Raw genomic sequence first — 25168 nt, 5'->3', positions numbered from 1 at the left:
AAATCCTTATCAAAATACAAAACATTAATAAATTAAACAAATTTTGTTTTTGTCGCTTGGTAACAAAAATTCTTTTAATTTAATTTTATCTGACTGATTCATATTGACAATTCAGATATATATTGTACATTTTATTATACACACACATATATTTATGAGTTGCGTTCCCGGGACGACTTTATTAGAGGATAGTTCATTCGATTACATGAAATCAACTTTAGCTTGGAATATCCGTCAGAAAAATCGTAGCATATGATCTTTTGTCTTTAAAAAACCACCACATGCAATCATGACAATAAAATTCTGATGTTGGTGATTCCATAGTAAATCACGAGGAAAATCCAGAAAAAAAAATTGGTAAAATAATTAATAAAATAGTACTTTACCCAAATAAAATACTAGATTGCATAAGAGGCCACGAGAAAATGCCTTCAGATGAATGTTTAAATTAAACTTTCGTTTTAATGTGTCTGAGGTCTAACCCTTTCATTGCTGACGAAATATACCTAACGCGGCCTGGGTGCTAACTCGTTTTTCCGCTGGATTGGCCTCTGCAAGAGGCCTCTGGAATTGCCTCATCCATAATATGAATCTAAACAGACGTTGTAAATATACTTTTATCTACGTGGTCAATCAAAATACAACTCGTTTCATTATACAATGGTATGACGTTCTTAGACGTCATCAGCATTAAAACGGATAATAGAGCTATCCGTCCAAATTTACGCCTGAGCATAAGTAAAATGCCGCTTCATTCAGCAATGACGACACAGTAAAGTGTTGCCACGACAGGTGTCGTGGATATATCGTCTGCCCAAAGATAAATTATTACAGCTCGAGAGTGAAGGGGTCGGATTAACCAAATAGAAACCGCATAGCAACCGAATACTATTAACAAAATTGAAGCAAACAAATACCAACCGAATTGAAACTTACTGCTAAATACTGAATGGGAATAATGGGAACCGAATTGCAACCAAATAGAAACCGAATATCAAACGAAAATAAAGCAAATAGAAACCGATTACTAATCGAATAGGAACCGCATAGTAGCAGGCCATTTTAGGAATTGCGAAAACCAATTGCTCAGTAGCACAAAAATACTAGGTACTGGCACGTACTGATATAAGATGTTCGTGGAAACATGAGGATTCGCCGAGACACTTCTGAAGAGCTTCAAATACGAAGAGGGGTAAAGAAGGACTGCATTTTGTAGCCACTAATATTTAACATGACATTCAGATTCAGAGTCCGTTTGCAATACAGCAGTGGATAATGTTCAATGTGGTATCAAAATGAATGGCGTCAATATTAATAATTTGAGATACGGATGACACGGTTTGAATTACGAAGAACTTTAACATCTGATTAATAGGATTACCACAACATATGATGAAGTGGACTCAAGCTATAGACCGCACAGACAGAGGTGATGGTTGCTAGTAAAACGCCAATACAACCTGAAGTGGTAACAGCTTATGGTGAACAACTGGAGAGAACTAACAGTATCACCTACCTTGGTTATAATTTAAATTAGAACTGGGACATGAGCAAAGAAACTAGAATACGTGTCCGCAGGGAGCGTTAACTATGATTATAGGTCACGTGGTACACTCTGGCGGTGCGGGGACGATCTTATGTGTGTCTTATGTGTATGTGTTATTTACAAAAACAAGAGATTATTTAAAATTTTACTATCAATTTTGTACTAATGTATCAATACATTACCTACAAGAAATGTGCTATAAAAAATACTCTAGATAGTAGAAAATGTCTGATATAATACATAAATATAGTAAAATATGACATGGTTTTAAGGTTGACAGCCCAAGTGTGACGTCAAGACTATCATATTATTTCTTTATATACAATAGTTAAAAAGCCAGGGTTTGTCAAATATCAAGCCTTTTAAATACCTATAAAGTTGAAATTTTGATTCTTCTACTGCTTTTTTCTGCTGAAAGTATAATGTTTTAAGAGAATACCACCATAATTCGGTCTTAATTGCTATGAAATATAGTTTTTTAGTGATCTCCAAGCAAGGGTTAGGAACATTTGTGAACCATTTTATTTTGTACAATAAAATTGATAATGTGCTTTGCCCCGGATTGTAAATGTAGGAAAACAAAAAAATTTTAAAAGAGAACTAAGCAGGAACTATTTAAAGAAGTTAAATATTTTGCCCTAAATTTCTAGCGACAACTTTAGGCCATTGAAGGCTATAATGGAATAATAAAAAACGACATAGAGAGCATTCTAGAAACCTGGAAAACTTGCTCAGAATTATGCGAAGACAGGCTCAAAACACAAGAAACGTTCTAAATCAAATCAAAAAGTAATAACTAATTTTACGAGCAGAGGTAGAGAAGGCTCTCAACCAAAAACCCCATAGATTGCATGACATCTCTGTCATCATACTAGCGAAAAGCTATGGTCCAGATTGGCATCTTCTTCTTCATGTACCATGTCCTTTCAGAACGTTGGTTACCATCATAGCTATCTTAATTTTATTCACTGCCACCCTAAATAGCATGCTTGTATCAACGCCATACCAATCTCGCAAGTTCTTCAACCATGAGGTTCTTCTTCGTCCTGGACTGCCTTTGCCTGCTGTTTTTCCTTGCATGATATTTTGTAGCAACCTATATTTGGGACCTCTCATTGCATGTCCGAAATACTCCAGCTTTCTCTGCTTGATGCTTTTTATGATCTCAGTAGTCTTGCTGAGACGTTCTAATATTGTGGAGTTTCAAATCTTCTCCATCCAGAAAACTTTAAAAATTCTTCTATAGCACCACATTTCGAAAGCCTCAAGGTGATTTAGATCGATTTTATTCACAGTCCAGGACTCGACACCATAAAGTAAGACCGAGAACACGTAGCAGCGAAGTAGGTGGATCGTCAATGCCAATTTTAGGTCTCTGTTACATAACACCTTGGACATCATTGGTGACTTTCTACGTTACAATTTAATTGCTGTCCAAGGTAAACGATTTTATCAACTTGCTCAAGTTTGGTATTATTTACATATATGGACGGTTTTATATGCTGTTGTTTACTTATTACGAGTATTTTGGTTTTCCGTATGTTCAGATCCAGACCTGCCTCCCTACAACTCTCAACGACACTATAAGTAGTGTTTGCAGATCTTCTTGACTAGAAGCTAGGAGTACTGTATCGTCCGCATATCGCAAATTATTGATAACTTCACCGTTCACAAGTATTCCTTCTTGTTTTTCAGAAAGTGCTTTTCTGAAATTTCTTTCGGAGTAAACTTTGAAAAGCAGGGGTGACAAGAGGCATCCCTGCCGTACTCCTCTTTTAATATCAAGAGCCTGTGATTCCACACCATCTACTAAAATTGATGTTGTTTGATTCTAATATAAATGTGCAATTATTCGAACATTTCTGCGGTCCAAGCCAATGTCTTTTAGAGCTTCGATCAATATAGAGTGCTTAACACGATCAAATGCCTTTTGGAACTCAATAAAACAACAGTATATTTCTACAGATATATCTCGACATCTTTGAGCAAGTACGTTCATTCCAAACAGATTGGCATAGATGGAGTATTGGATATATGCAGCATGATATGGATCAAAAAATGTGAATGGCTTGTGAGGGGTGCGAATCTCACATTATCCCGATTCACTGAACCATTGCCTTTATTCTTCATGCAAGCAAAATCATACTACATAATATATTATATTCAATGAACGGCTAAAGAATTTTCTACTTCCAGGGATAGTCGGTAAAATGCGGATTAATACAAGGAAAAGAAACAAATGGGAAAGTATTGAATACCAGACAGATCGTAGAAAAAGTGAGGTAACACAATATATATAATATAATATAATATAATACCAATGCTGCTCTGTTTCGTATATAGTATGTCTGGGTGATTCAATTTGAAATCACTCAATTTTGAATCAAAAAAACTTTCCGATCTCCGATTTGTCTGAAAATTGGTGAATAGCATCTGCAGAATGTAAAAATAAGACATTTAAGGTCGAATTGTCTTCTTCTTCTTCTTTTTCTTTTTTTTTTTAATGTTAGTTTAAGCGGTTTTACAGTGATTTGGTATATGTTTAAGCAAATTTGCATTTTCTATCGTAAAGTATCAACGGAAAAAATAATATTTTACTAGAATGGACTCAAAAATGTCATTACATGACATTATAACAAGTTATTTTGATTCAATACAAGTTTTTGATCAAATTTTAGTGTAGAAAACCTTAAAATACTGATTTTTTACATTTTCCTCCATCCCCAAAATATGTCATATTCGATCTGGCTGAAAATTTGCCACCAGATGGCCAAAACATAGTAGTTTAAGGGGTTAAAAGGTTTTGAATAACTTTACAATACAAAAAATGTTACATGCAATATCATAGTCAAAAATATTTCGAGATCACCTTTTGAGTATAATTGGAAACATGGGAGTACCTTACCGCCTAGTTAACATAATTAGCAATTTAGACAAAAACTGAGCCAAAGATAAAGTACACGAAACATATTAAAATAATTTCCAAACAAAGAGAGAAGATAAACAAGACTGCATACCATCACAACCACTATAAGAAGCAAGAATATCACTAAGCTGCGATAAAAAGATGATACGTATACTAGTAGTGAATGAACTCGAAAGAATTACCGTAATCACATAGTTAATCCAGAAAGCAAACAATTTGAACTTCACACCAACACCGAAAAAAACAAAAATAGTGATCGTAGACAGAGCAAATAATAATCTACCGCACATAAACCAAGTGGCCAATTTAGAAGCTTGGATGGGTAAAGTGGTAGACAGATTTATATGCTTCAGCTCACTTGTAACTAAAATTCAAGCTTATAATAGCAATGGCCCTAACCCCAACAGCTTAATTAAATAAAATACGGAAAGACTGAACCATAGCAAGGAATGTTAAGCTCAGGTTGGCCAATGCTCTTATTTTAACATTGCCACAAACGAAGTTGAAACACGGACTCTAAAAAAAGATATAAGTAAGATCGAAGCCTTCAAAATATCAGTCTACAGAGAAATTCTACGCGTGTCGTGAACAGAACACAGAACCCACCTGTCAATTTTAGAAAAGCGTCATATACAAGATCACTTATTAAAAAAATAAACTGAGCACACCCAAATTACTTCGGCCACATTATATCCATAAGAAGGGGAGCTATCGAACAATTGATAATAGAAGGAAAGGTAAAAGGCTAAATAGCAAGAAGAAGATCTCCAACATGACGGTCAGACCAAATAGAGACTCTGGTGGAAAAGTGGTTCCTGAGGACTTTTATCTGATCGGAGCACTGTCGAGGGCTAACGGATTAAGGAGGAGAAAGCATACAACATTTAAAGGTGATAGTTACAACTATTTAATAAGTTTCCATATAGGGGAGTGCATACAGATTTTCACTTCAGAAAAAATCAAACAAGATAGAACTTTTTGTAATTGCATTAAGAAATGTTTAATAAACAACATATTAAAAAGTTCTACTCGAGAAGTGGGTGCTTCAGTTTTTATTAAACAAGTGAACTACGAAATTAGATGTTTTTTTTTAAATAACTCCGAAAATATAAAGTTTAGAAAAAAACTGACTTGACCATTGAAAAATTCAGAAAATTTTACAAAAAAAACCTTATATAAAGAATTTTTTAAAATTAAATCTGCACCTTCTATAATTTTTTATTTATAACGCTAAAGTCACCCTTCTCACAAACATTGGCGCACTAGTACAGGGTGTTTCTAAATAAGTGCGAGAAATTTTAAGGGGTATTTCTGCATGAAAAATAATGACCATTAGGTTTATAATCATATGTTCGCAAATGCTTCGTTTCAGAAATACGGGATGTTGAATTTGTTCGTACAATCTGACCATTTATTTATTGCTCTAAAACCGCATGAGATGTACAAATGAAATTGGTTAGGTTTTAAGCGGTAATTATTGCGCATTTTTTGGCATACAGTTAGGAATTTTATATTTACCATTGGCGTGCATACGGGTAATATGACCCGTATGCACGTCAATGGTGAATATAAAATTCTTAATTGTATGTCAAATATGGACAATAACTATCTCTTAAAACCCACCAAATTTCATTTGCATATCTCAACCGGTTTTAGAGCAGTAAATAAATCGTCAGTTTGTAAAGGAAAATTCAATATCCCGTATCTCGAAAACGAAGCATTTGCTTCGTTCATAAATGACATGTGTTTATAAATGAAACGGTTATTATTTTTCATGCAGCACATCCCCTTAAAGTTTGTCGCACTTATTCTGAAACACCCTGTATTGATGAAGAACGTTGCTAGTTGTTAAAATACCTAACATTTTTAATATCCAACATAAGTGAATGAATCAAAAAGCAAAATGTTAAGAAAGCCTAAGGCTACAGTAGAGTTTTAATTTCAATATTTTATATACGCTAGAATATTCCACAGGGTGTTCCGAACTTTGAGTAAAAAACACACTGTCATTGTTACACCCGGTATAAAATAACACTTACCTGTTTAGCAATTATATTATTACAGAGATATTTTTGAGGAATAAGGTTATAACATATTAAAAAAATCACTTAAATCGGCCAACAGGTTTAGGAAATACCAGACTTCAAAAATGACCAAATTTTTAGGTGGGCCGATTTCTATGCATGTAAGTTTAGTTATCATAATTGTAATAAAATGATGATAAGTATCCGTAATTTGAGAAAAAATTGATTTTTTTTTTTTTCGGTTAGAATGATGTAATTGTATATTTAGACATAGTTTCTAATTTGCCCTAATAGCATTTTTTGATATTCTGGAATATAAAGTTACTTTACTCTTTAACGAAATTCATATTTTTGACATAACTCGTATAAAATTGATAAAATTTGATATCTGATGGTTGAGTTTTAGATTTTTGACTATCCAGAGCATTTTATTAGGAATAAATTTTTTCGTAAAATTGATAATAAAAAAGTTTTCCATGTGGTTCCTAGCTACGCAAACACACTGTATAAGAATTTTCAAATTGCAATGCCATATTCGGATTCAGCATAATCAAAAACAAAATAGAAACATATTTGATCAAACTAAAATAATGAATTTATCGATATTTTTAAAATTATTTATACAAAACAATTGATATTGTTTAAACAATTAATAAACAATTAGCGGCAAAATCTGTGAGTAGAACTTTTTACTTTAACATGTATATAAACTAAAAAAAAAGTTTTAGAAAAATATAAGCTTGTTTGATTTTTTTCGAAACAATGCATGTTTTCGTTCTAATAATAATAATTATGGAATATTAAAATCTTCGGATAGCAACGGATATACATAGGTGGATACTAAACTTGTTTTAAATATTTCTATAATTTGCTAATTTCCTAACGAAAATGAAGGAAAATTTAATAGATTTAGTTGCCGACCGCACGCAATTGAATTTAGTTTGCAAACTAGTTTCGTCTTCTGGATGAAGAGGTCATTCAAAAACATCGACACTCAACTTCCGTATCACACACAATATCGGATGAAAACTACTAATAAAAACTAAGAAGCAAATTACGTACATGACATCATAACATTGAGGCTGAAGAGCACAAGGCTGAAGACCAAGAAGAAGATCTCCAACACGACGGTCAGGCCAAATGGACACTGTGGTGGGAAAGTGGTCCCTGAGGAGCCTTTATCTGATGGGAGCCTTGTCAAGGGCTAATGGATTGAGGAAGAGAAAGCTTACAAAATTTGAAGGGGAGGCTTTTTAATAAGAGTCCATAATTTAAATCTTCAGATAGCAATCAATGGCTATATATATATATATATATATATATATATATATATATATATATATATATATATATGTTATATGTGAAAATAGTCACCTTGAACCACTCAAGGGTTACCGGCTCTTTGGTTTCGCAATATCAGTTCCTATTTCATCATCCTTTCAGCAAGCGTTCCCATAGAGATAGCTGACCATGCATGGACATCAACCTCTGACCAAAGCTGGCCTTTCGTGGGAAACGCCGATTCCACATTTTGTAGGAAGGTTATAAATTTAGAACTTTAACTTTATTTTTCACTCGTCATTTTAGTTTCTCGCTAGTAACATATTTGCATTATATAATTTTATTTACTTCAATTTATCATAGAACAAAGTATAAGTGTAATTTGTGAAATAAATCTTTTTTAAAAAGTCAATTAAGAAGTTAGTGATTTAACATTTGGCGCAGTCAGTAGGATCCGGTCAACGTTGTTAGAACAAGGAAACTCACTAGCAACGGCGGATCCTTATCCCTCAACGGAAAAAGAACCTAGAGCCGTCCTCATTCAACTGGATACTAGGGAAGGAACACCTGGTGAAGCCCCTGGTAGCAGATCCCGTTAGAAAACAAGACGTCCTCGATGTTTCTGTTAATGTAAGTTATTGAATCATCTCGTTTAATATTTTAATATTTGCAAGCATACCGTACATACAACATACTATTTTCAATTTATAATCTTGACTATACAGTAAGTCAAGCCAAGTTGATTATCTAATAACGAAATATTTTTTTTTATTACATACTTTTTATTATTTTATCATTTTTATTTACGCATTTCATTGAATTCATATTATATTTTCGCCGATATTTTACTTTATTTAACCATATTTTACCTGATTTTACCATATTTTACTTGATTTTTATCATATTTTACATTATTTTTACCATATTTACTTGATTTTACCATATTTTACTATATTTTACCTTATTTTATTTTACCATATTTTACTTTTCGTATTTTGTATATTCTGTTTTTATACTTCCACTGACATATTATTATCAAAATGCCTGAAACACGTTCACAAACCCAAGCTGAAATTGAACCCTACAAACTTTCAGAAATATTTTCCATAATTCCTGAATTCGAAGGAGACCCAATCTCTCTCCCCACATTTTTAGACGCATGTGATTGCGCAATTAGAATGGCTTCGGGAGACCAACGTATCTTATTAACGATTCACATTAAAAATAAACTAAGAGGTAAAGCAGCTCAATTAATAAACTCTAGAAAACCAAGTTCTTATACAGACATAAAAAATTTACTAAACCTTCATTTCGGAGATAGTAGAGATCTCACTTCTTTAATCCATGATCTACAAAGACTTCGACAGTTATCAAATGAATCACCCTTAACCTTTTTCAACAGACTACAAGTTCTAAATGCAAAAATGCATGCTTCAATCCAAAAATCAGACCTAACACAAGACCAAAAGAAAGCCCAATGTACTCTAATTGACTCTATGGCTTTGAATACTCTTTTAACTGGACTAGAACCCCGATTAGGACAAATCATTAGAGCTAGTAACCCTCCTGATCTTATTGCAGCTAGTAACCGTATCAGACGTGAACTTCAGTTGTCGTATTTCGAAACACAAAAATCAAATAAAGATAACCAAAATAATCCAAAACCTTCCCAACCGATGAGAAGAACCTCATCTAATTTTTCTAAATGCACAATTTGTGGACGAATTGGCCATCTAAGTAGCGAATGCCGCTCTTCACGTTTTCCTTCTTACCAAAATCAATATAATGGTAGACCACAAAACTACCAAAATAATCAAAATCAATACTCTTCCAACCAATATAACAATAGACCACAAAACTATCAAGGTAATCCAAACCAATACTCTTCCAATCAACAAAATTTAAACCCACAGAGATCGACTTTCCCTTCTCAAAATCAATCGCAAAATCGCCCCTCTGTTATTCAGCGAAATCCAAATTTCCAAAATTTTCAACAAAGAGCCCATGTTTTTAATGAATACCCTGATGATCTCGTAGAATCTTATGGAGATTATTATACAGAAAATGATCTCCAACCTGACTATTTTTACGATTATACCAATGATACACCTAATTATACCAATGATACATCTTATTATACCAATGATACACCTGATTTAGAAAATTATCAGGATTTTCTTTCGCTACCCAATCAGAACCATCCTCCAGTACATACGAACCTTTCAACCGATATTATGAACGTACAACAACAAATCCAAGCCCTCAATTTGGACAATTTCGATCCAAATGTGAACTTTCCGGAACAGAAATTCCTGTAAGCCCCTTTCACACAATGAGCTCTAAAAACTTATATTATATTAATGACGCTACGAATACATTTAAACTTCTAATTGACACCGGTGCAGGAATTACAGTTTTCAAAGAGAATACTGCACGAAATTATCATAACCGATCCCCAGAAAATGTTACCATTCAAGGCATAACCGACGAAAAACTCTTAATTACAGAATCTGTCCTTATTCCCTTTACCGATGATAACCCCCACAAAGTTTTCATTTTTAACTTAGACATTGACTTTGACGGAATAATAGGCCTAGATTTCCTAGACCACTACGAATGTGTAATAGACCTTAAAACCAGACAACTTCATACAAACTTCAAAACCCTTACCCTGCATAAAGTTGGACAAGACACACATAAGCCCACAGAAAATACTCCGACAACATTTCCTACAAAAATAGTACCGTCAAATAATTTTCAAACATATCCGAAATCAAACACAAACATTAAAGCTCAACAAAGTAACAACTCACTTCACGTAAACACTCATGATCAACAAAAACACATCCCAAGACCAGAGAAAAAACGAATAAAAGAAAAAATAAACCAAATTTCGATTGATAGCCGAACAGAGCAAATATTCAAATTAAAGTGCAACCTATCCAATACAGACGCAATACTGTCATCCCAAGAAATCGAAAAAGTTCGAATTCCTCACGCATTAGTCCATGTAGACGAAAATGGAGACTTTTTAACTTCTGTCATTAATGCTAATGCAATGCCAAAAGTAATCGAATTTTCGAATATTTCTATCGAACCTATAGAAAACTTGGAGACAATCTTCACCTACGACGAAAATCACTGCGAACATCCAATTATAGACAGAGAACAAATAATTAAAAAACAACTGAGAATTAACCATTTAAACTCAGAAGAAAAGGAACAAATTCTAAACATTTGTACGGAATTTTCAGATATATTTTACGTAGAAAGTGACAAGCTGACATTCACGAACGAAATTAAACATGCAATCGAAACGAACAACGTGAAACCGATATACACGAAATCTTACAGATATCCGCAGGTTCACAAAGAAGAAGTCAAGACACAAACCAAAAAAATGCTAGAACAAGGAATAATTCGGCATTCAGTAAGTGCTTGGTCGAGTCCAGTGTGGGTGGTACCCAAAAAACTTGACGCATCCGGCAAACAGAAATGGAGAGTCGTTATTGACTATCGTAAACTTAATGAAGTTACAACAGAAGACCGTTATCCACTTCCACAAATTTCAGAATTATTGGACCAACTTGGAAAATGTCAGTACTTTACAACATTAGATTTGGCGTCCGGATTCCACCAAATTGAAATCGATCCACAAGATATCCAAAAAACAGCCTTTTCAGTTGACAACGGACATTACGAATTTGTTCGTATGCCTTTCGGATTAAGGAATGCTCCTTCCACCTCTCAACGAGTAATGGATAACATTCTCCTGGGAATTCAGAACGAAAGATGTTTAGTATATATGGACGATATAATCATTTATTCAGCCACCATTCACGAGCACATGTCACGACTGACAGAAGTATTTAAAAGATTAAGAAAGGCAAATCTGAAGATACAACCGGATAAATGTGAATTCTTAAGAAAAGAAGTCGCATACTTAGGACACCTCGTTACAGAACACGGAGTAAAAACAAATCCTGCCAAGGTATCATGCATAAAAAGTTTCCCAGAACCCAAGACAACTAAAGAAATAAAATCATTTTTAGGCCTAGTAGGTTACTACCGTAGATTTATACCGAATTTTGCCAAAATTTCCAAACCACTGACTAAATTACTTCAAAAAGATGTCCCTTTTGTTTTTAATACCGAATGTAAAGAAGCATTCAACGATCTTAAAAATATTCTAATGACAGACCCAATTCTCATATATCCCAATTTCGAAGAACCCTTTTTACTCACTACTGACGCTAGTGCTTTCGCAATTGGAGCCGTTTTGTCACAAGGCCCGTTAGGAAAAGATCTGCCAATCGCTTATGCTTCACGAACATTATGCAGTGCAGAAACCAAATATTCCACAATAGAGAGAGAATTACTAGCCATAGTATGGGCAGTAAAACATTTCAGACCATACCTTTTCGGTCGCAAATTTACTCTTATCACCGATCATCGACCTCTTACATGGCTATTTTCAATAAAGGACCCAGGAAGCCGCCTAGCACGTTGGCGCCTAAAACTTGAAGAATATAATTACAAAATAGAGCACCGTTCAGGAAAAATCAACAGAAACGCAGATGCACTCTCACGAATAAAAATAAATCATTTTAAGGACTGTGCAGACTTTCAATCAAAACTTGCCCTGCACGCATCTAACAAAGATGAAACAGAGACCCAAGAAGACGAAGAAAAAGAGGACACAGAAGAAGGAATAGAAAAGATGTCCGAAGAATTCGAAAAGTTTCTCGAATTATATAGAACAAAATCTATTATCGATTACTCCAAAGTAGAAACGTCAAATGCAGAACTGTTAGATAAATCTCATAAGAATATCGTTACCTTTTTTTGGCAGAATAAACTTGAGGACCTGCACGAAAAAATAATGGGTGACATATTTGAAGAAAATATAGAATACAGTAACCGAAGGATCAATATCGTATCTAGCAAAACCGTAAAGGATCGGAAATATTTCATTATCCCATTACCTTTCGATCCACAAAGAGTAATGTCATACTTATTTCTCATACTTTATGCGAACCAGGAACAATTTGACGAATCAAAGACCTATTGCATAGAAAATAATCTCGAACTTCCCATCTTAGAAATATTTTCCTACATATTTGCAGACAAAGAACTTAAATTAAAAATCTGCCAAAATGTAATTAAACAGGCAAGTGAAGACGAAACCCCACAAATCCTAGAACATTACCATTGTGGCAAGAATAACTTGCAAAACTGTTAGACGTATAAAAGAAAAATATAATTGGAAAAACTTAGCAAAAGATATCGAAAAATATATAAGAGCCTGTGAAATTTGCCAAAAGGTTAAAATTTACAGAAAAAATCTAAGTGGACCGTTAGTTATAACGGAAACTCCGAAAACGCCATTTGAAAGAATCAACATAGACATATTTGAATATCCCACTAGAAACTATGCATTAACCATTAGAGATGAACTAACTAAATTTACTCAAGCATACCCTTTAACCGATAAGAAAGTAGTCACCGTAGCGAGTACACTCCTTTTATTTTTCCAACATTACGGAACACCCTTAAGAATACATTGTGACTGTGGTCGAGAATTCGAAAATGCCATAATTAAAGATCTATGCAACCTCTATGAAATAAAATTAACATTTTCTAGTGTAAGTCATCCACAATCCAATGGATCTGTAGAAAGATTCCATGCCACACTATCAGAAATGATCCGAGCAAATAAATCCGAAAATCCCAATGATCACCCATTCGTGATCCTCCCTTATGCAGTGATATGTTACAATAATACAAAAAACAAAACACACGGTTTCACGCCGTACGAACTAGTCTTTGGACACACTGCAGGACGACCACCAGAAACACTATATAATCAAAAAAGCCTAATTAGCAAATACGTTAGAGATCTTAATAACCGTATGGAATACTTTTATAAAGTAGCCAGAGAGAAGACAGAAAGAGCCAAAGAAAAAGCTAAAGTAAGATTTGATGAAAATATTTCATCACAACGCCCTGACTTTAAAATTGGTGACAAGGTATACGTAAAAGAATCCCAAATAAAATCAAAATCTGAAAATTTATTTAATGGACCTTTTCAAATTCAAGAATTATTTACAAATTCTGCCATTATCCTAAATCCCCAAACGAATCAAACTTCTAAAGTAAATTTTGACAGACTAAAACCATACTTTGAATAAATTTCTTCTTTGCAGATTCTATGGACTACTTTCAGTCGCCTACTCCCAATTTCACCTCTCTCCCATAAATAATACAGTCGGAATCTTCTATCACGAAGAAGGTACCATTCGAATATCTAATGATAAATGGACATTACTTGTTTACAAGGAATTGCTCCCTATAAAAACTGCTATATCCAACAACGACAAAATTTTAGAAAACTTGCTAGATAAATTTACAAATGCCGATACACCAAGAAAACTTGCATTTCAATCTGAGGTACAAACACATATTAGTTTGATAAGACAAATTTCAAATTCCGTAAATTTAAAATATAGAGAAGTAATTGCCGACACACGAGCCTATAATCCACGCCAAAAACGAGGATTAATCAATGGTATTGGAACCTTATGGAAATCTATTAGTGGAAATTTAGACGCATCAGACGGTGAATATTTCAATCAATGTATAAATAGGATCACTAGAGATGAAAATCAAATAGAAACACTCTTAAAAAATCAAATCTCTGTTACAACTTCTGTCATAAAATCTTTTAACACCACTATTCAAAAATTACAAATAGACGAACAAACTTTTAACAAAGACCTACACGATATCGAAACTACTCTTATAGACATTGCTGACGACATCTCATTTTACCGTGCACAATTACAAACCTTAAATTTGTGTGAATCGTTAATGGAAAGCTACATATTTTTAGAAAATTATCTCAATGACATTTTGAATGCCATCACTTTTTCTCGATTGCAAATTTTACACAGTTCAATTATTTCTCCCAATGATTTACTAGATTCATTGAAGATTATCTCACAATCTTTACAAAATAATGTATTACCATTGCCCATCTATACCTCAAATATAGCCCAGTATATTGATATAATAAAGCTTCAAGCATATCAACTGGATTCAAAAATTGTATTCGTCCTAGAAATCCCACTAGTCGACCCCGAAATCTATACCTTATACCACTTATATTCGATACCAATATTAGATAATCAAACTGGTCTTTTTCATACACTTTCTACAATACATAAGTATATAGCGCGAGATGATGATTCAATTTCGTATGTATTACCCCGAAACACAGAAGAATGCAAATCAATTAGTCCAAACCAAAAAATGTGCACAGATATTCTTCCCTATCCAATAGACAGCGATACTATCTGTGAAGCCCAGTTATTGAAACCAGTTAGCGTCCTACCAAAAACTTGTCAGATGTCAACGTTTTTAGCACAAGATTACAATGTGCAGGAAATTGACCGAAATTTATGGTTAATAACAGTATCCGATCCATTACCAATTACGATTAAGTGTGCAAGAAAAGACATCAGTACACAGACAATCAGAGTAAACACAATTCTAAGATTACTACCCGAATGTACAGCATTTATTGGAAGTACCAGAGTTCACGCCAGAGATCAAATCGATAAATATCCAAATATAACCTACAGAAGTCATCCAGTTAATGTCCCATACAGATGTTGTGACCATTTCGAAGGAAGAAACCACATACCAAATTTGAAACCATTAAAACTTAACAAGATCAATACAGACGATTTAAACATTGCACAACACAAGCTGGACCAATATTCAGAAGAACTCGACCGAATCATGAACCAACCATTCATCGAAGAACATTTGCCTTGGTTCACTATATTGTCTTTATCATTAATTATCATTCTAATTTTTGTATACATCTTCTGCAAATGTAGACGCAAAAGATTTCCAAGACTTGCCATGAACTATCCGCAGGACTCGCCTCCACCTTCACCAAATCGCAGCAGTTCCATTAAACAGAAACTTAAAGGATTAACCTTTAAAAGAAGACCAGACGTAAGCCCAGAAAATGAAGAAATATCAGAAACCCCAATCGAACTTTAAAAGTCGAAGCAAGGCATCGACTTTTCACTAATGAGGGGAGCTGTTATATGTGAAAATAGTCACCTTGAACCACTCAAGGGTTACCGGCTCTTTGGTTTCGCAATATCAGTTCCTATTTCATCATCCTTTCAGCAAACGTTCCCATAGAGATAGCTGACCATGCATGGACATCAACCTCTGACCAAAGCTGGCCTTTCGTGGGAAACGCCGATTCCACATTTTGTAGGAAGGTTATAAATTTAGAACTTTAACTTTATTTTTCACTCGTCATTTTAGTTTCTCGCTAGTAACATATTTGCATTATATAATTTTATTTACTTCAATTTATCATAGAACAAAGTATAAGTGTAATTTGTGAAATAAATCTTTTTTAAAAAGTCAATTAAGAAGTTAGTGATTTAACATATATATATATATATATATATATATATATATATATATATATATATATATATATATATATATATATATAGGTGGATACTAAACTTGTTTTAAATATTTCTCTAATTTACTAATTTCCTAACGAATATGACAGAAAATTTAATAGATTTAGTTGCTGATCGCACGAAATTGAATTTATGTCGCAAACGATTTGCGTCTTCTGGATGAAGAGGCAGTTCAAAAATATCGACACTCAACGTCCGCATCACTCGCAATATTGGGTGAAAAGTGGTAATAAACATTAAGAAGCCAATTACATACATGACATCATAACATTGCAGAAAATCTACGTAAATTAGATATTGCAAACCAAGTAATAAATAAGTCATGTGTGATAAAAATGAACAAAATTAATATTATACAGCAAGTACTTATTATATAACCTCGAATAATTTTTACTGATGATTCATAATAAAATAATTTAAAATTCTTTTCTGAAATATCTAATGAGGTAATCGACAATTACATAGGAACTTATTTTTTATTTACTTCATATTGATTTAACCAGATTATTCAAATGAGGCAAATGATGAATTATATCATCAAAATGCTAAGTAGGTATCTAATTTAATCTTATTTAGGTGAACTAATTCCCAAAGGTATGTATTATTGGACTTAAAGAATTAAGATTTTCTATCGATTGCAATCTGGAAACAAGAACATGAACTGAAAGTCTTTCCTTCCTACTTGTACAATGTACATATGTATAAAAATTGATGTATTTCCGATTTCAAAAACTCATCTATCAAAACATTCATAGATTCATAATGAACACAAACAGATATAAAACTTATCAAGTACGTAGCAAAACTTATCCAGATAATCAGAGTAAAGGAGGCAGTGAAGTGTCAGATAAAGATAGTAGGTAATAACATTATGGATGTATGGAGTATCTGCAAAGAATATACTTAAATCGTGAAAAGAACTCGAAATCTTAACATAATAATAATAGAATACCTAGAATGATATACTAGGCAAATACCAGTGTGGGTTTCGCAAAGAAATGTCTACGATCAATCAAATATTCCTTCTAAGACAAGCTTTGGTAAAAACATATGAGTATGATATTGGTACTCACCATTTGTTTGTGGTGATGACTTTGGATGTGCCTATGATGGTATCGACAGAAACGCATTATATGAAGTCATGGTCGAATCAACGCCGTACAACCCAGACCTATGCTTTGTCTCCACCAACGAAAACAATCAACCCCTGGCAGCTTCACGTACAGTGCTCCCAGATTTTCCACATAGCCAACATAGACCAGTTGTAATAGAAGTTGGCATCAAAATACCAATAATAACATCTTTCCCTCGACCTAGGTGGAACTTTAAAAAAGCAGATTGGACGACTTTTACTGCTAGATTGGACAAATGTCTCGGATGGATAACTCCAACACGTACAAACTATATGAGATTTGTTGGCGCGGTTATATCTACAGCGAAGAAAACTATACCCAGAGGATATCGTAGATATTATGTCCCAGGATGGGATGAAAAATGCGAAAAATTGTATCAAGAATACAACGAAAGCCAAGACTGAGAAATTGCGGACGAACTGCTGCAAAGTTTGGATGCAGCCAGACGGCAAAAATGGATGGAAACTGTGGAAAAACTAGACTTTAGTAAATCAAGCAGAAAAGCGTGGTCTTTACTTAGAAAACTTGGTAGTAGCAGACACTCAACTAGAGACAAAGTACCAATAGTTCCCAACAGAGTGGCCCCCACATTGTAGCAAACTCAAGGGCACCTAGAGATCGTGACCACATCACCAAAATAAAACAAGAACTAAAAATACTAAAGTCTGCATGCCCGCCTACATCTGAATGCTCTGACGAGTTTACTCCGGAAGAAATTACCTCAGCAATATCAGAAATTAAGTCTGGAAAGGCACCCGGCTCCGATAAAATACATCCAGAATTTTTACTCCATTGTGGCAAATATGCTAGGAAATGGCTGGCTGATTTCTACACAGATATATTAAAATCAGGAGAAATCCCCTATTCCCTTAAAAAGGCCTCCATTATAGCCATATTGAAACCAGGAAAAGCAAATGATCAACCCCAAAACTACAGACCGATTACACTGCTGAGCTGTGTCTATACACTGTTGGAACGCTTAATCTACAACAGAATTAGTAACAACATATTTGGGGTGATACCTATTGAGCAAGGAGGGTTCAGACCTAACCGCAGCTGCACAGATCAGATTCTATCCCTAACAGCACATATTGAAGCAGGTTTTCAAAGAAAGCAAAAAACATCCGTTGTTTTCATTTACCTACCAGCTGCATACGACACCGTCTGGAGACAAGAACTAATCTGCAAACTGATCCGTGCCATCCCATGCCAAAAGGTAACCAAACTCATTGATAGCATGCTCACCGACAGACCTTTTCACATCACAATGGGCAACTTAAGAAGTGTCCAAATGAAGCTCAGCAATGGACTACCACAGGGATCTGTTTTGGCACCCTTACTCTTTAATTTATACATCGCGGACCTACCTAGGACAACTTCGCAGAAATTTGGCTACGCTGACGATTGGGCCATTGCAGCAAGACATAATAACATGAATGTTACAGAAACAATACTGACGGATGACCTTGCTGTTATGGGTGAATATTTCCGCAAATGGAGGCTACGGCCCAATGCAACGAAAATTGAGGTGTGCTGTTTCCATCTGAATAATGCCCAAGCCAACAAAAAATTCTCCGTTCACTTTGAAAACAGACTACTCACTCATAACTCAACACCAAAATATCTTGGAGTGACTCTTGACAGAACTTTAAGTTTTAAGGAACACCTACAAAGAACGGCAGAAAAACTGAAGACGCGAAATAATATAATCCAAAAGCTATGTGGCACCACATGGGGGTCCTCAGCCTCCGTACTCAGATCATCCGCTCTCGGACTCGTATACTCGGCGGCTGAATATGCTTCGCCGATATGGCTCAATAGCAAACACACGAAGATCATTGACACCCAATTAAACCAGACAATGCGAATGATCTCAGGTACAATTCGACCAACACCGAACTATTGGCTTCCCATTCTGAGTCACATTCCACCGCCGAAAGTAAGAAGAAGTCATTCTCTTCTCAGAGAAAATCTAGGCTAACCATCAACTACCCATCCACCATGATAAGCTTGATATTGAAATGAACAGACTGCGCTCCAGATATCCCCCATTGTTAAGGGCCACCTCCCTACATCAGGAACATTTCGACCTCACCAATGCTTGGAGAAGACAATGGGAGAGCGACTCATCACAGGAATCACACCAAATGGCCTGTATCGATCAGAAACCGCCAGGCTTTGAACTGCCCCGCAATACATGGACGGCGCTGAACAGAATAAGAACAGGTACCGGTAGATGTGCTGACAGATTGCATAGATGGGGAAAGGCCCTTACTCCTGAGTGTGACTATGGTGCGCAACGGCAGACCGTCCGCCACATTATTAAGGAATGCCCCCGAAGGCGGTACCCTGGAGTTTTCGATGAGTTCCTGAATGCGACCGAAAATGTTTTACATTATATTAATACATTAGATGTTCGTTTGTGATACTTCATGTAATGTTTTATATACTTTTTTTAAATTATGTGTTCTTATTGTATCTATGCCACACGATAAATAAAATAAATAATGGTCGAATTTAATATCCCAATACACTTAGTGAGGTTAGTGAAAGCAACCCTCTCAACAGTCAAGTGTAGGGTTAGAGTGCAGAATGGAATGTCAAGAACAAGAGAATCTGGAATAACAACAAGAGGACCGTTATTATTAGGAGTGTACAAATACTAGCGTATTCAGATGACATTGATATCATGGCAAGAAAAAAGGCGGCCTGGTTCCATCGTTCACGGCATTGGGAGCAGCAGCAAAAGGAATGGGGCTACAAGTTAACACTAATAAAATTAAATATATGAAGATCACAAATAATAATCAAGTAGGAGAACCTGAAGATCTAGCGGTTGGAACATACACTTTCGAATGAGTAAGAGAGTTCGTATGTCTAGACTCAAAAATCAACCAAAGTAATACAGCAACTGCAGAAATTAATAGACGTATATATCTATCACATAGAGTATATTATGGATTAAGAACAGTCACAGAAAGAACAAAAATATTGATATACAGAACTCTAATCCAGCTCGTCCTCACTTACGCGTCAGAAGCATGGACGATAACAAAAAATGATGAAGAACGGTTAGGTTGTTTTTAAAGTAAAATCCTCAGACATCTGTAAACATAGCCTAGTCGCAACATAGGGGGTCCCGTGGCCACTTTTAGCTCGCCGCGATTTAATGGTGGTATTATAGGTTTTTTTGGTCGCTGAATTTACTGGAAGTGGTCTGGAAGCCCAAATGTGGTGCGTTTCATTGTTACCAACAAATTATGATTAAATTAGGTTATTTAGGTATTTAGGTATTATTAGGTATTTTTCAGGAATTATTAGAAGCGCTGTAAATAAATTGATAGTGTTAAGGTCTTCTCTGGTGTATTTTTGGTCGCTGAATCGAATGCGACTAGTCGCGATTACTAAAAATAAGTTCTTATTTTGTTAATAACAAAATAATTGTTTTCGGCGAAAAGCTCGAAATAATGCGCTATCTATAGCAAGTTTGAAGGCTTTTTCATAGTATTTTTATACGCTAAATCGATTGCCACTAGTCGTGATAGCTTAAACGACGTTCCGACTTTGTTATTAATAAATTATTGCAAAAATAATTATTTATAGTACGTTTACTCACGACTTTTGCTCTAAATTTAAAAAAAAACACTTTTATTGACATGAAATTTGGCATTCACGTAGCTAACATGTCAAACAAAACAAGTGATATTGTGCCGATGTGTGCTTTTACCCTGGGGGTGAGTTTCACCCATTTTCGGGGGTGAAAAAAGAAACCTTTAAAATAAGTCCGGAAGTGGATAAACTGATTAATTTTAAGTAACTTTTGTTCTATACAGTTTTTTTGCTAAGTCAATATTTTTCGATATTTTTGCCAATGAATATGTTCATTTTTCAACAAAAAACGCACGTTTTAGACGGTTTTTCGCAAATAACTTACAAAGTAAGTATTTTTTAAAAAAAACTTTTAGTAAAAATTACGACTATAAAAAAGTGAAATAAAAATATGTGTGTACTTTGTACGCACGTAAGAATTTATATTTCTATTATATGATTTAAACGAAATTAATATACTTTTTATTTATATTTATTTTAATATTAATCTAATTTATACTTACTACTTCTCAAACATTTTTATTAAAACAGTGCCAAAAATTAAAATAATAAAAGAATAAAACACACACAAACACATTAAAAATGCCACAAATGATTTCTGAACATTAATTGTCGGAAAATGTTTTAACTAAATACGTATTTTCTGAAAATAAAATTATATAATAAATATACTTAGAATCATAAAGTGTATAAAAAAAATAAAAAAATAAAAGTTTTTATTGGGATTCGAACCAGCTATCAGCGCGGTTGGTATATTAGGGTTCATTCGCCTTAAACGCTTCGCCACGGAGGCAATGTGTCATTATGTGCGAAGATCGACTAACTAAACGGATTAAGCTTTTGACATTTTTGAATTAAATTAAATTATTTTGATTTTGAATTGAAATGATTTAGAATTGAAAAAATACAACAAAACATAGAGTAAGAAAACAATATATTAGGTGAACATTGATAGAAATTTTGATGCTAATCAAATTATGTAAATAAAAGTATTACATACTATGTATTTTGGTAGGTTCAAATAGGTAGGTACCTATGATACATTTACAATTATTACGTACCTGTTGCTTTTAAAAACTATTTAAATGTCACTACAATTATAAACTTTTTTGTTTCTGTCCTCACAACAATAAAACTAATATATTATACATTTGTTTACCTTCATATTGAACAATTATTTATTATTGACAGATCATTTCAACACCCAATCAGAGCCCGTATAACGACTAATACCATACTGTCGGTGTGCGCATGCGCGCAGATTAATATAAATTCACCCTCAATCTCAATCGCGCCTAAAGAAGTATAACTTCAAAAAATTTGGTATATGTGAGGTCCGTAGACCCAGCAGAAGCTGAGTTGTAGCTAATGAACTACAGGTTCATATTCGTCGAATTCCAAATCGAATATTTCAACATAAAATAACCAAAAAATGTGAGAAAAACTCATTACAACTTTTTTAAAGTTTAAAAAAAACCTTTATTCTTGTTTTTTGAAAAAGTATCTAGTATCAAAAATAAGCAAGTTACGCTCAAAATAAAGTTGGCCTATTTTTTTTGGTAAAAAAAACAGGAAAATCACCCCCTAATTAGCAACTCAAATGAAATTAATCGGTACCGCTTCACAAGTTGTTTTACTTATGTTGTTTTTGTATGATCTATAAGTTTCGTTAGTTCTAAAGTGGTTATAAAACCACCAATAACGTGGTTTTTTTGTTGAAAAATGAACATATTCACTTTCAAATAACTCGAAAGGTATTGATTTAGTAAAAAAAACTGTATAGGACAAAATTTGCTTAGAATTAATCAGTTTATCTACTTCGGGATTTATTTTAATGGTTTCTCTTTTCGCCCCCGAAAAGGGGTAAAATTCGCCTCCAGGGTAAAAGCACACATCGGCATAATATCACTTGTTTTGTTTGACATGTTAGGTACGTGTATGCCAAATTTCATGTCAATACAAGTGGTTTTTTTTTAATTTAGAGCAAAAACCGTGAGTAAACGTACTATAAATCATTATTTTTGCAATAATTTATTAATAACAAAGTCGGAACGTGGTTTAAGCTATCACGACTAGTGGCAATCGATTTAGCGTATAAAAATACTATGAAAAAGACTAAACCCCATTCCGCAAAAATATACGTCTGTTTTGGATTATCGCGACAACGAATATTTTACTGTGCAAAATATGAAGAACGAAAGTAAATTGCAAATTATATTGTTGTTTATTGGAGTAATTATTAGAGCAAAATATTTCGTACTTCTTATGTTGCACACTAAAATATTCGTTGTTGCGATAATCCAAAACAGACGTATATTCGTGGAATACACCATACAAACTTGCTGTAGATAGCGCATTATTTCGAGCTTTTCGGGAAAAACCAGAAGTGGCTTCCAGACCACTTCCATTCGTTTCAGCGACCCAAAAAAAACCTATAATACCATCATCAAATCGCGGAGAGCTAAAAGTGCCCACGGGACCCCCTATGTTGGGACTAGACTAAAAGGCGTGCAGGAAACCGGATTATGGCGTAGACGCTATAATTTTGAGCTTTACCACATTTATTGTAATTGATCTAGCAATACCTAGTATTTAGTATTGGTAGATCTATCAAAATAAACAAGCTTTGGTGGTTAGGCCACTTAGAGAGAATGAGTGAGGTGAAGCCTTCGAAACTCATTTATAGCCAGAGACCGGATGGAGTGAGAAGAGGCTGGCCCAGAGCACGATTTAAGGATCAGGTGGAAGACGAATTGCGAGTTTTAGGAGTGCGAAATTGGAAAACCAAGGCGAAGAGTAGGAAGGAATGGAAGCTGATTCTGGAACAGGCCAAGACCCGCCATGGGTTGTAGAGCCAATGATGATGATGATGACCTAGAATGGTAAGGCAAGGTAGGCTACATGAAAGGTGATGAGATGCGTATTGTATAACAGGAAAACCCAATTGATATAAGAGCTAGAGTACGTTTAAAGTTGAAATAATATCCATCCAACCGAGAATTCTGGTATACTAAGTGACGAATCACTATTGTTATAGTGAACTATATAATATGGAATCTAAATTCATATGTAACGAATAAAAGATATGTAAAAGATATAAATTTATAAAAATAAACTAATTAAAATAAGCCATAAAACTGTTTTGTATTATTTGTTAGCCATACATAGATAAGTATGTTCACACGGATAAAAAGTGGTTTCAATGGTGTTAAATATGTGAATGTTAGTAATATAAAATAATATAAACTAAAGAAATATTATAGTACATTACTAAAGGTATGTTTAATGAAAACAAAACTGCAACTAACTACATAAGGGCGATAATAACTTCATATACCTATTCAAAATTAACAAAATTGTACTATTAAAAGCTTCGAATTATGCCATGGTTCCACACAATCAGTTAAATACTAGAATATTAAAGATCTACTTTCATACAGAAGTATCTTAATTATAAAGGTGAAAAGGAATATGAACTTACCATTATGAAAGAATTTTGGACTTGATTTATCAGCTGCGTAATATTCGCCGCTCATATTTCCATAAGTTGCTTTCACTGAATTAATTACGAGTGGAACATAGATAAATAAAAACCCGTCAGAAAGAAAAAATTAACTCTAGTTTGAGAACCATCAGATTTGACAAATATATCTACCTGTTATTATGAATATTCAATGTCACATATAGTAGGTAGATTAGTTTATTCAAAAAACTCTGAATTTTCTACTAAAACTACGATAAAACCTCCAAATAGCGGCCACGAATATTAGTTGAAAAAATCGCCGATTCAGGGAGGCGACTACTTTTAAGAAAAGTTATTCATAAATAGAAAAAATACTATTAAACATTATTTATTTGAGAAAACATTAGTTATTAAACGTTATTTTTGTATTAACGTAATCGCATTACTACATAAGTAGTAGCGAGTAGACACTTTTTTATGATTCCTGTAGAAAATAGGCTTACTTTAGGAGAGCGACTCTGCCCACGCAAACCATGTTTTGATCTCAATTCCTTGCTGAGAAAAGTTATGTCCCACCCCTTTTTCCTTCCAAAATGTAGTTACTTATTTCCTATCTCTCCTGATCAAGGGCAAAAGCGATCATCAATACCAGCTCAAGGCGCAGAGG

At 34.1% G+C, this 25168-nt stretch overlaps 1 protein-coding gene across 3 annotated transcripts in view; it reads right to left on the bottom strand.

Annotated features, from left to right (window-relative positions):
* Positions 1–24679, bottom strand: part of LOC126885912 (uncharacterized) — a 163115-nt gene extending 138436 nt beyond the window's left edge. For all 3 annotated transcript variants that reach the window (XM_050652717.1, XM_050652719.1, XM_050652718.1), the window contains exon 1: positions 24520–24679. In XM_050652717.1, the coding sequence (XP_050508674.1) occupies positions 24520–24574 (55 nt within the window). In that variant the 5' untranslated portion in view covers positions 24575–24679. The remainder of the gene's footprint in view (positions 1–24519) is intronic.
* Between the last annotated feature and the right edge of the window lie 489 nt (positions 24680–25168).

The sequence above is a fragment of the Diabrotica virgifera genome, chromosome 6, assembly GCF_917563875.1.
Source record: "Diabrotica virgifera virgifera chromosome 6, PGI_DIABVI_V3a".
In the NCBI taxonomy this organism is placed as follows: domain Eukaryota; kingdom Metazoa; phylum Arthropoda; class Insecta; order Coleoptera; family Chrysomelidae; genus Diabrotica; species Diabrotica virgifera.
This window is presented reverse-complemented; position numbering and strand designations above follow the sequence as displayed.